The sequence below is a fragment of the Hemicordylus capensis genome, chromosome 1, assembly GCF_027244095.1.
Source record: "Hemicordylus capensis ecotype Gifberg chromosome 1, rHemCap1.1.pri, whole genome shotgun sequence".
Classification (NCBI taxonomy): domain Eukaryota; kingdom Metazoa; phylum Chordata; class Lepidosauria; order Squamata; family Cordylidae; genus Hemicordylus; species Hemicordylus capensis.
Window position 1 is genome coordinate 148213317 of NC_069657.1, and position 12571 is coordinate 148225887.

Here is a 12571-nt window from a genome sequence, read left to right on the forward strand (position 1 = left end):
TTGTTTATGCCTTGGTAATGTACATCTCTGGCTTATAGAGTCCTGCATAATATATACTGGAAGTTTAATCTCTTGTGGCATTTGAAATTAGCCTTTGCTATCAAACAAACAAACAAACTGGATGAACTGTTGTGATATGCAAACACAGTTTAGCATATTCATTGAATGGACTGATCTCCACCCCCTCTTATATTGGAACAATTACAAAGATTCTGTCCCAGCCACCTGTTGTGAGCAAGGTAGGATAGCTGACTGAACTACTCATACATTTCCTGCGAAGGAAGGAGGGTAAAGTGTGCCATCAAGTCGATTTCAACTCCTGGTGCCCACAGAGCCCTGTGGTTTTCTTTGGTAGAATACAGGAGGGGTTTACCATTGCCGCCTCCTGCACAGTATGAAATGATGCCTTTCAGCATCTTCCTGTATCGCTGCTTCCTGATATAGGTGTTTCCCATAGTCCGGGAAACATACGAGTGGGGATTTGAACCCTGCTCATTTTGTGTTATGCTGCATTATATTAATAATAATAATAATAATTCGATTTCTATACCGCCCTTCCAAAAATGGCTCAGGGCGGTTTACACAGAGAAATAATAAATAAATAAGATGGCTCCCTGTCCCCAAAGGGCTCACATTCTAAAAAACACAAGATACACACCAGCAACAGTCACTGGAGGTACTGAGCTGGGGGTGGTGAACCCAGGGCGCTAGAGCAATGGCTGCCAGAGAAGAGGAAGCTTGCTATGAAAGAGTAGAGAAGCCTGCTATTGATTTACTGATTATTTTACCAAAATATGTTTGCTGTTTCACAGCCTGCTGGCTTTGAGGCTGGTTATGAGTACACCATTTCTTCAAGGACATACCTGACTTTCTATTTAAAGCAGTGCTAACAAATTATTTGCACTCTGTAAAAAGGGAGCAAATGAGAATGGGGCATGCAGCCTGATGTGATGTTTTCAAAGATCAAGGATGGCTACTGCCCTATAGTGTACTACACACTTAACAGAAAGAAGGTTGATTCTGCATAATCCATGTATGGATCTGAAAAGTACAGGTAGGAGGGATGGGATAGCAATGCACCAAGATCTCTTTTAAGTGTTACAATAGGACAGTCCGTGCAGACTTATTTTCAATCCTCATCTGTAGAGGTAAACCACAAGAGATCCAGCTTCCAGAGGCATAGCTGTTTGCAGCAAAAACAGTCTTGTGGTACCTTGCACATTTAATTGTAGCAAATGTTTTGCTGCAAAGCTTTTCATAGACTAGAACAGGGGCGTAACTACCATTCAGCAAGGGGAGGCAGTTGTCTTGGGGCCCCACTGCCTTGAGGGGCCCCCCAGAGGCACATCACATGACTCCCCACCCGCCCATGTTGCACCCCCTGTGAATTATGTTGAGTCTCTTGGAGATCGGCAGTAGCAGAGAGTAAAAAAACTAGATTCCATGTGAACTAGATATTCACCGTATTCATAATGGGGATGTGAGTGTGAGTGCACTATATATTGTCAAGTGTGTTTGTGTGTGTATATCAGCGAGGGGCCCATTTTAAAATCTTGTCTCTGGGCCACCTCCAACCTTGCTACGCCCCTGGACTAGAGCAACTTCATCAGATGCTAAATTTTCAGGTGTGTGAGTATAAGGGAAGGAAGAGAATCCTGTGAACTGTGGGGACTATGGAATGCAAATGGTGCAAGTTTGTGATGGTTAAAGGCATAGGCATTAAAGACCATTACTACTCACAACAGCAGTGCTGGGTCGTAACGCGTCTAAAATAAAGATTTAGAGAGGGTGAGTGTTGCTGGGTTATGTGGAAATTGTACAATCTAGAAGGGATGTGAATTTTCAATGTAGCAATCATGTCATAGGGCTATTTTTGGTAATGGTGTTCTTTGGGAAGATGCGGTGGAGGTTTCAGTGGAATGTAGCCAAAACGTAAGCTGTGGCTGCTGTATGCCTGCGGGAGGTGTGATTCCACAACCTCGCTACGTAGTGATTGGTGTAATCACTAAAGCATCAGCAGCGAGGCGGTGCGCCAGCACGGCTTGAGAATGCGGTCGGTATAATTCGAAATGGGAGGGAGGTGGCCTGTAGTGTGATGATGATAGTCGACGGAGGCGTGACTTTTAAAAGCAGGGTTGGGCCATGAGTGGTTGTGGTTGGCTTTTCGTGCAGAGGCGTGTCTTTTTCTTGGCCTCGTGATAGGATGCTCAAGCTCAAGTGTGTTTTGCATGTTTATTGAGACAGGTTGCGGGGGGGGCGGTGTGGGCGTGTGTCCTAGTGTTGGTCTGGAGGGGGCGCTGATTGCTGGGTTAGGGATGGTGCAGCGGCCGTGGAGGCGGCGGCTGCCCGGGTTGTGAGCGGTGGCATCAGCCGGCATGGGGCGGTGGTGGAGGCTTTTCCGGGCGCTTGGCTGTTCTCTCATCCTCCTGCTGCCGTTCCTTTGGTCTGGGGCTGCTGGGGATCGCCCGCTGCAAGTGCTGCACGGTGAGACCTGGGGAGTCAGGCAGGCAGTCAGAACCGAGGGAGGGTATTACTGAGTCGATGCTGGAAGAGGGAGGCTTGCTTGGGGTGTTCGAAGCTGGAGTGGGCGGGGTGAGCGGTGGGGCCTGGAGTAGGTGCATTTGTCCGGTCGCTGGTCCCTCTCTCCACCGCTCTTCTGGCAGAGACCGGAGACAGCTGAGCTCTCTCGCTTCCATATGGCAGGATGCAGCTCCCCCCCCCCCGTATTCGTGCTCGCTGGATCTCCCACGGTCCTGATCCTCCTCCTCCTGGAAAATAAAGCTGCGGTGTGTGTTTGTGCCTTTCTCCTTAGAAGGTTGGGAAAGTATCTGTTCTCATGAGCGGATGTCTGTTTTGGGTCCTAAATACGGTGAGAAGGAGGAAGGACAGAAAAAGGGCCCGCTGTGGAGGAGGCGGGGAGCAAATACATCTTCACCTTTTCCGCGGGCTGTTTGAGCAGGAGGGCAAGCAGGGCTCTTTGGGGTTGTTGTTTTTGTGTGTGTTTTGTGGGGGTTGGGTTGGTAAATGCGTTTATTCATTATCAGGTCCTGCATCAGTTCTTCAGAAAGCATGGCACAGAACATGCCCTGTACAGTCTCTTCCTTTCCCATCCATGCCCTGTACAGTCTCTCCCTTTTCTATCCTGTGTTTGCTCCTCAAGGCTCCGGAGTAACGGCATATTTGAGTTTCGGGGGTTTTCGTTTTTTGCTGAACCTCTAAGAGGTGCGTCCTTCCTCCCGTTCCCTTCTCCTTGTATTGCTGAATATGTATGAATGTGTCCAACCTCCCCCCACCCCTCTCCCCCGGCGCTTCAGTTCTCCCTTGTGAGGTTGGTTTGCCTCTCCCTCTTTCCTTAGTGCGGCTCCATCCCTCGCCAAACTGATCTTGTCACCATTTTACGTGGCAGCCTGTCATGTGCACGTCACAGCCTTGTCGGGCTTGGCTGTCTCCTTCTCGGTTAGACTCTAGAGCAGATCTCTTCCCGCCCCCAATCCCGTGTTTCCTCCTCAGTTCAGCCACTGACGTCATTCTCTCTGGGCCCTGCTCTTCATCCCTCTCCACACTTCCAGCCTGACCCAGAGTTGCCCCCGTTCATGAATGCTTCCTTATTCTTCCATGCCGAGAGAGTTTTCCCCCCTAGGAATTAGCAATGCTGCTGTCTTTCGCCCCCTGTATCACAATGATATATCTATAACGTGCTGAGGGTGTGTGGATTGGTGCCCTCTCTGTGTCTGTTTATTGATTTCTGTTTTCTCACTGGTGATTTTGCAAAATGAATGAATAGGTCAGTGTTATGATGCTGCTGCAGCCTGGTTGAAAACCTGGTGAAATGGTGTAGGTAAGTCAAAGTCCTTTCTTGGATCCCAGGTTCAGGCAAATCTGCATGACAATTTGCTGTGCTCTTCAGCACTAAGCTGGAACCAGAAGTTTGGCTATGTGATTGTAGATATTATATGTATTGCAACCTCTTCTAAAACCTCTGCACAGACATGTGGTGAATATATATGAGGAGGCTTTGGGGATTTCTTGGGTATGGTCTCCTGAGCAACCCTGTCTTCTTAGGGCGCGCGCGTGCTCTCTCTATCTCTCTCTCTTAGTTTGGCCAGCCACAAGGAGGTCCCTGCTTGTTGTCAGTTCTGGGGAGAGACTGATAGCAGGGAGCTGCTAATGCCACATTCCACACTTAAGGAGGGAAGCCCCAGTATTATCTCTTGCTCTTTACCTCACTGATGCATGCTGACTTGGCATGCTTACCTGAAGCTCTTCCCCATAATGTTGTAGGTGCTGCTGCTTAAGTTTTTTGTTGAGCACTTTCAAGGCCTGTTGGGTAGAGAGGTTACATTAGAGACTGTTTCAGGGCAGGGGGATGTTAAAATATGGAGACTTTCCTCTCATTGCAGCATGGAAGCTAGGAGGGTGGAACACTGCTCTCCAGAGAAGTCTGAATGCTTTGCTTGGGCAGCCAGCCCCTATAGAAATAGGAGGGGGGGCATGATAGTTTTATTGTGGTGGCCTGGATGGTTTTAGTCCTGACTGGCTGGTGTGCAAAGAACAGGGAGGCCAGGCTATAAAGACTAAAGGGAGCTGAGGCTGTTCATTAAGGGGAGACTTGATAGGCCTCATGAGAAGGCTTCTATTCAGTTCTTTCACTTCCTTTCCACAACTCCAGAGGGCAGAAGCACAGAATATGCTCACTAGCCCCAGGCATGACTGGGGGAGTGTGTGGTGACAATGCTTTGCTCAGCTGGGTTCCTGTTTTTCAGAATCTACCTGTGCCTTCCTCCCCCCCCCCCATCCCCACAAGTTGCTCTTGGGGGTGAGTTGCTCTTGGGGGTATAGATCTTTGGCAAGATGCTGGTAAAGCAGCCTGAGATGACATCAGGGCAGTTAGCATGGATTAGGATGGGGCGGTGTAGGAAGCAAGAGACTTTTGAGGGGGGCAAATGGTTGAAAGTTACTGCCTAGAGTTTATGTAGAAGATTTGAAGACAGAAATGTTGAGCTTAGTTGAAAAGGAAGAGGTGAAGTCCTGTTCTCTCTGCCTTCTGGTGTGTGTGTAGAAGGTCTAGATTGGTTTCACTGAATGTGAAAATTTGGGCAGCCTAAACTGAGATGTGTTGGAGTGAATATGGCAGATCTTATCTTTCCCTCTCTCTGCTGAGAAGCCTATGTCAACTTTCATATGGAGTAAGATGGGTGACCATTTTGTACTTTTCAAAAAATTTAATGTATGCACACTCTCCTATAGTGGACAAAACCCTCTCTGCAGCTCTTAGAGCAGCAGTCCTGCCTTGACTTGTTTTTCTTTACTCATTGACAGGCTCCAGAGGTTAAGATTGCTATATGTAGAATAAATTGTTCCAGTAGAACCTAGGAAACGATCTTATACAGAGTCCGACCATTGATCCATCTGGCTCAGTACTGTCTACACTGGCTGGCAGAGGCTCTCCGAGGTTTCAGGCAGGAGTCTCTTCCAGCCCTACCTGGAGATGCTGCCCAGGAGTGGGCCTTGGACCTTCTACATGCAAAGCAGCTGCTCTACCACTGAGCTGCCATCCCATCCCAAAATGCCTTGGATTGAAATAAAATAATAGGTGAATACAGGCAGCCATTTACCAAGTGGTAATGTGCAGTGCATGTAAGCACTTAAAAAACTGGTCATCTGTATTGTTCTCCCAAGTAGTGAGAATCTTGCCACGCTCCTTCACTTGATTCCATGAAATTAAGCAGGGCAGTGGGGTAAGATTATCCTTGTCACTTAGCAGGATGACATAAATTGCAAGCTTACCAAGCGGCTACATGCCCACCATGATAAGTTTTCCCTTGGTAAATGATTGGTAAATGATTGTCTGTATTCATCCAGTGAAACAACAGTTTCAGACGTATGCGACTCAGACTCCATTTAGTATTGCCATAAGTGGTGATGGTTTGAGGCACTGCTACCCAGACTTGATGAAGTAGTCTGTCATCCCAATTGCAAAATAGTGCTGCAGTTGAGAGGAAGAAGAGTTCATGGTGTGTTGAGGAGCTGAGAAAAGACTGCACAAGATTAGGACCAAAGGGCAAAATACAGTATCTCCCTGACTATGCTATTTGCTACCTTTTTTTTTTTGTTGTTACAACCACAGGGACTAGAAACATGCTGGATTTACTTTAAAAAAACAAAAAACACCACCACAAATCTAGTAGTATTTGAGAAATTTATATGTCTACACTGTATACAGTGATAAAGGCCAAAATCATGCTGTTCCCCAGCTGCTTAGGGGAACAGCATGGTGCTTAACCACAGACTTGACAAATACCTGCATGATTGATGCTTTCTATTAAAGCCTCCAGAAGAGTGGAATGCTGAGCCAATTCCCCCACTACTACCTCTCCCAGCCTGAATGTTCCATCAGCTGTGAGCTTAAAAAATCCTTTTAAAAACAGAGTAAAACATCTGAGTGGGAAATCAAAAGTTAGTCTGATCATGGGTTGATATGATGTAATGTAGCAGCAGGGGGAGAAGAAGAGATAGATAGGAAATATTATTTTTGTAATAGTGCTGTAAAAGGCATCTCCCTATGGCTTTTTTTTTTTTAAATCTATCTTCATGAATAATCCTAGCTTGGGAATGGGATATTTGTATGATAGGCCACTGCAGGCAGAAGCATTTCCAAGACAGGAGGGTCGGGACCATGGCTATATTCCTCTTCCATTCACTTTATAAAACTCCTTTTCTGATTCTTTGATAATCCCTTGGGATCTTGAATTGCTTTTCTTGAATTGCCCATTTACTATTTTCTAGGAAGTGAACACCAAGTGTTCTTCCCTGGTTCTGGGGCTCAGGGGGAGGCATTTGCAGCTTGATCAAGCAAGCATTTGTAAATATTGGATTTCTCACAGCCTTCTACATTTTGACTAGAAGCCAAATCCTTTTACCAGTGCATCATCTACTGTGTTGTTTACATGTGGGATGGAGGCGGGGGGGGGGGAAAGAGAGAGAGAGAGAGAGAGAGAGAGAGAGAGAGAGAGAGAGAGAGAGAGAGAGAGAGAGGGGTACTACTGAACATAGCATTTAATGAAAAACATTCCAGTAATAACTCTGTAAGCCAGATATGCATGTTATGGATACACCAAGTTTATGAACTCCATTTTTTAGTGTAGGTTCTTGGGCTGCTGACACTTCATTGTTCTGTCTCTTTGTTGACACAATTGTCTAGCAGGAAAGCTGGCCTCTTACATGTGAGGACCTTCCACTCGTATGTGTCTGAAGCTGTCTGAATCATGTATGAATCTGGCTGTCCGATAATGGGAAGTCCACTAAAGATCTTGCGTAGGCTGCCTCTTGCTGTTCTGGCCTGCAAGCCCTGATATAGCTCAGGCTATATAGTACACAAATTAGGCAGCAGTTCATGGCTCGGGAATCTTGAGGCCTTGCAATACATAAATATTATGGCCTCTGACTTTGCTGAAGGCTGCAAACAGTCTTGTGGAAGACTGGAGGCACTTAAATGACTGTGCCTGCCCCACATCAGTCTTCACTAGTGCACATCTGAGGCTTTGCTTCTTCACTGATTTCACAACTGTGGGAGAATGATCACGCAGAATGTAATAAGATTTCATACATATTGTGGGCAAGAATGGAGGGGAAATATTTTCCAAATTGGGAGAATGCAGCCTTTATTTATATGTTAAATTCAAGACTGCTTTTCTAAAAACACATTTTCTCCAAGTGGTTTACATTAAGACAGAACGTAAAACATGAAATCCAGGCTTTTTAAAACAAAGGGCGAACAAAAGTGGCTGCATAAAACCAGATTTTTTTTTTAAAAAACGTTATTAATGAAAAGTCAACTTTAAAAAATAAGTTTTCAGGGCCTATCTAAAAGTCAAACAGTAGGTGTGGGGAGCTGACAGATCTGCTCAAATAGAAAGTTCCACAGATGTGATGCTGCTACCAAAAAGACTCTGCTCCTGAACCCTGCAAGCCATATTATTAAAGAAATGGCACCGAAGCAGCCATTTGTTGAAAATGTGCTGCATTTTGTCTCCCAAATGCATGTAGGATCCATGAGAGCCAGTGTGGTGTAGTGGTTAGAGTGCTAGACTAGGACCAGGGAGACCTGGATTCAAATCCCCATTCACCCATGATACTTGCTGGGTGACTCTGGGCCAGTCACTTCTCTCTCAGCCTAGCCTACTTCACAGGGTTGTTGTGAGGAGAAACTTAAGTATGTAGTACACCACTCTGGGCTCCCTGAAGGAAGAGCGGGATATAAAGTATACTGCTCAGTGAGAGGCTTGACTATAGCCCTATGTGTGGTCAGGGTGGTTATTTCCTGTGGCTATTGGAGGTACTAAGAGGGTTATCTTTGCTCTCCCCTCATTTGCTTGGATTTTGTTCCTAGATACTGAGGATCCCAATAGGAAACAGCAAATAGATTACACCGCTAAAGTAGTGAATGAATAAGAAGTACCTTGAAAAGCCTGAAACACAGACTTGGAAGACTTTTTTGGAAGTTGGAAGACTGCTTCTGTGCTGGGTTTTGTAAATTCTGTCACTGCATTTCTGGACACACCCCTTTTTGAAAGCCCTGTTATCGGAGTGCATGCCTATTGGCTGATACAAATAATGTCCTACTGGAAATACATTGGGAAACTTGGAAGGGAGACAGAAGGGCAACATCCAAAAGGAACTGAACCCTTCTATCTCCTGCCCACCTTGTAGTAGAGGATTCACAAAGTAAGCATACAGGTAGTCCCCACTCCCCACCGCCACCTCAAGTAGGGCCTCTGTCCTGTCCAGCAGAGTCTGTACTCCTTCCCTCTATAATTTGTGGGGAACCATGCTCACTAGTAGTTGTATCCTCTTTGGATGATGCAGAGGGATTATAAGGAGCTGCTATTAATTCCCTCTCATATAGGGAGTGGGACATATCCCCAACCAGCATCTGTTGATGGGTTTTGCTTGAATTGCAAGATGTGGCTATCGCCTATGAGTAATCCCAGTTTGGAAGCTGCATCTTGGACTGTCTAATAATCTGCTGGCTGTGTGGCTAGAACTTGCCATGGACAGATGCCCTGACATAGCCCAAGTCTTCCTTGCTCTGCATGGCTGCAGGCTTCCAACCCTCTAGAGGCCTCTGACTCACTCTGGCAAAGACGTCAGTGGTCGTGCAATGCGAGTGTGTTGTTCTGTCCTACTCTGACTCACCAACTATAGGCAGCTGCAATGTTCAATGAGGATGCAATTGACAGGAGAATAGCCCTACTATTTCTGTACACTGGCTTTCTTCAGTCTAGTCTCTGGTGTGCATTCCTCTACTCCAGGTTATTATAGCTGAAGAGCGGCAAACATCTGATACCTCAAAGCTTACATATCTACACTTGGGTATGTTTCTTCCTGTGAATTTCAAATCCACCCTTTAACTGTCTGCTGTCATGAGCTAGGGAAGAATCCTATGCTTACTTGGTCCTGTATCCTTTCTTTGCCAAAGCTAAACTGTTGCTTGTTCATGTGTCCATCTAATTCCATCTGGACAGATTAGATACTCCCCTCATCCCCGTCTATGGGAACAGGACTATTATAATCATAGCTTTAGTCTGTATGCCTTGAAATATTGAAATATTAAGCAATGTGCCATGGATCCAGAGACTTCTCTGTATGATTCATAACCACTCTAATTAGCTTTTGATAGAAGCATGGGGTAGAAATGTCTAGAAATAATAAAGTCCATATGCTTGTCATTTCCAGAACCACTCTGATATGACTCTCAATATGACCCCTCCTAACTGGACAAAGAGGCACCTTTTTAATGTGGTGATTCTCTTTATTTAGCAGGGGGAGAGTAACTGGCCCTATCCACCCCCAGCACAGTACCTCCAGCGACTGTTGCTGGTGTCTATCTTGTGTTTCTTTTTAGATTGTGAGCCCTTTGGGGACAAGGAGCCATCTTATTTTTTATTTCTCTATGTAAACCTCTTTGGAAACTTTTGTTGAAAAGTGATGTATAAATATTTGTTGTTGTTGAATGGCAATAGGTTCACCTCTTCTTAGAGTGTGTGTGTGAGAGGGGGATGTTCCTCTGGGACCACACAGTTTCAGGAAGGGAAAGACTGTGTCAGCAGGTGGAGCTAGCCTTCTCAGTGATAGCCGCCCCCTCTCCCCCCCCCCCCCGATCTCCCTGTTGTCTGACTTTCAGGTGCCAGCTTCCCTGGCAATTTCTAAAACAGGGATCAATTTTTTAAAAATCCAGTAGCCCTTCCCTGAGATCCCCTCAGCTGTTCTTGGTACATGGAAGCTAGCGATGTTTATCTCTTCTTTCTGATCTTTTAATGCTGATGCATTACTACTCATTATTGCTGACTGCCACCCTGACTAATGGTCACTTTGCGAAAATATCCTGTAGCTGTGTGAAGGCACAGGGATTTTCCAAATTGCACTCTCGTGCAAAAGTTCCATTTAAAACTTGAGGCATGTCGCAGCTTGCAAATATGCTTGCAGTAGTGCAACACTTGTCTGAAATGCAAGTTCCAGACTCAGCACAAGTAGCTAGTGCGACAGCCTTGCATGAGCTCAACATCCTTGCACAAATGCACTGTTAGGATGTCAACCCTGTATTATAAAATGTTCATGTTGGCTGCATAAATGTGGAAACCTATTTTAAAACGGACACACACACACACGCAGACACACTTTCTTTAGGGAAGCAGAATGTGTGTAGGGAGGGGATACTTTCATGATGCCAAATGGAGCACAGGGGAGCCTGGCAGTTCCTGCTGCTGTGTCCCTTCCCTCATGTGTGGAAGGTACAGTATTTTCTTCCCTCTCCCATAGGGGCACAAAGTATGGTGCCTGTTAATAGTGACCAAGAGATGGATGTGGAAGGAAATGTGAGAACAGAACAAGCTGCCTAAGGGCTGATTCATATTTTATGTAGCAGATGTCTGCCCTCTGTATGCCACCACCTCCCAACAAAAAACATGAATAAGAGCCGAATAGCTCCAAAAGCACAGGGACACATTGGGCCACAGCTCCTTGCCATGTATCTCCCACATGTTTTACAGAAATGCATTCTCCCTTCACACTTTATGGCATTTACCATAGCAAATGCTGGTATACAAGTAGCAGACACATTTGCTGTATAAAATGTGGCTGGAACCAAACAGACTTCAAAGTGTGACACAGCTGCACAGAGCCAGCTGCTCTCTCAGTTGCAAAGCTGATTAAATATATTGGGCTTCAAAAGTTGGTAGAATATGCCAAAGCTCTAGCAAGAGGAAGCCACTTGGCTGCTGATCCACAAGGATCTAGCTAGCTGCTATAATCCCCCCTCTGTATCTCACAGAATTAAATGTAACTTTTGTGGAATTTTAATGTGTATTAACTTTTGTAAACTGCCTTGAGATGCATTATGAAATGTAGTATAAAAATGAACAATAAATAAACTGCTTTAAGTCCAGTTGACAAAGAACAGGAACCACCCACCCCAGTATTTGGCTTGTGACTTTAGGGTGTCAGGTGAAGGAGCTAGAGGATATGAAAAGCTTTTGTGCAAATTTACTCACCCATCACACACTCATACACACAGGCATTCCCAATCAGATACATGCCAATTTAAGGCAGGATAGCACCACATCCTCTGTTAGTGTCATATTAACTACCCTCCCCACTCTCTTGGGCAGTCCTCTCATGTAACTTTTATTAGCCAGGAAGAGCAAGGGTTGCCCTGCAGATGGATAAAATCAATGATCTGAAAATTCAATCTGCATCCACGTAGACATTCTATCTACATCCTCAGATTGAACAGGCTGCAAAGAATGTGTAGCACTAGGAAATGCAGACTAGGTGCATCCCTCACCCACACACCAGTTGCCTCACCACAGGCATTTCCAGTGTAGATCAGTGATCCTCTAAATGGTGGCATTCAAACACACCCAGTTCTTAGGAGCAGAGATAGGCTTAGTCAAATAATTGGAGGAAGCTTTCCAGGAGATAATTGAACACTTTAAAATGCATATGTGATTTCTGCCTTAGTTTAATCTTGGGCAACTCTCTTTGCATCCAATTAAAAAAACATCCAAAATTCTGCTTAACAGTCACAGTAGGAAAATCCTTACAGCTGCATGAATATGAATACAGCAAACATTGCTTCCCTCTGCATATAAGAATTTTGACAACTGGTTCTCCTTCTCCCACAGAAGATTTTGAAGAGAAACTTTACACACAAATTTTTGTCCTGTATGCCTGGTTCATGCCTTGTTTTGTTGTGTTTTGCTGAGATCAGTGATAGGGAATGGCCAGCTAAGAAGCCAGTGCTGCACTCCACTACAGATTGTGGTGCTGCTATGCTGAACCATTCTTGCCTCTTTTGGGATTGGAAGTGAGCGTTTGCTCCCTTTCTGCAAATCTTTCTTAGCTCCAGTTGCTGCAGGATGGCAGTGAGTATGTTTCAGCACCATGGTCAGCTCCTTGCAGACACCCTGGCTTTTCACTTCACAGTAAAGCATTATGGCCAAATTGAGTTGCCTTCACTCTAGTCTGGAATGAAAATCTTTAACTCAGGCTTTTGGCAGCTGTTGTTGCATTC

At 45.4% G+C, this 12571-nt stretch overlaps 1 protein-coding gene across 3 annotated transcripts in view; it reads left to right on the forward strand.

The window, feature by feature from the left end:
• The first annotated feature begins 2238 nt into the window (after positions 1–2238).
• Positions 2239–12571, forward strand: part of PTPRN (protein tyrosine phosphatase receptor type N) — a 40553-nt gene continuing 30220 nt past the window's right edge. Inside the window, exon 1 of one of the 3 annotated variants that reach the window (XM_053276174.1) lies at positions 2239–2484. In XM_053276174.1, the coding sequence (XP_053132149.1) occupies positions 2376–2484 (109 nt within the window). In that variant the 5' untranslated portion in view covers positions 2239–2375. Of the gene's footprint in view, positions 2485–2829; positions 2870–12571 lie in introns of those variants that run through there. The other 2 variants (XM_053275327.1, XM_053277031.1) reach the window with 2 other exon arrangements.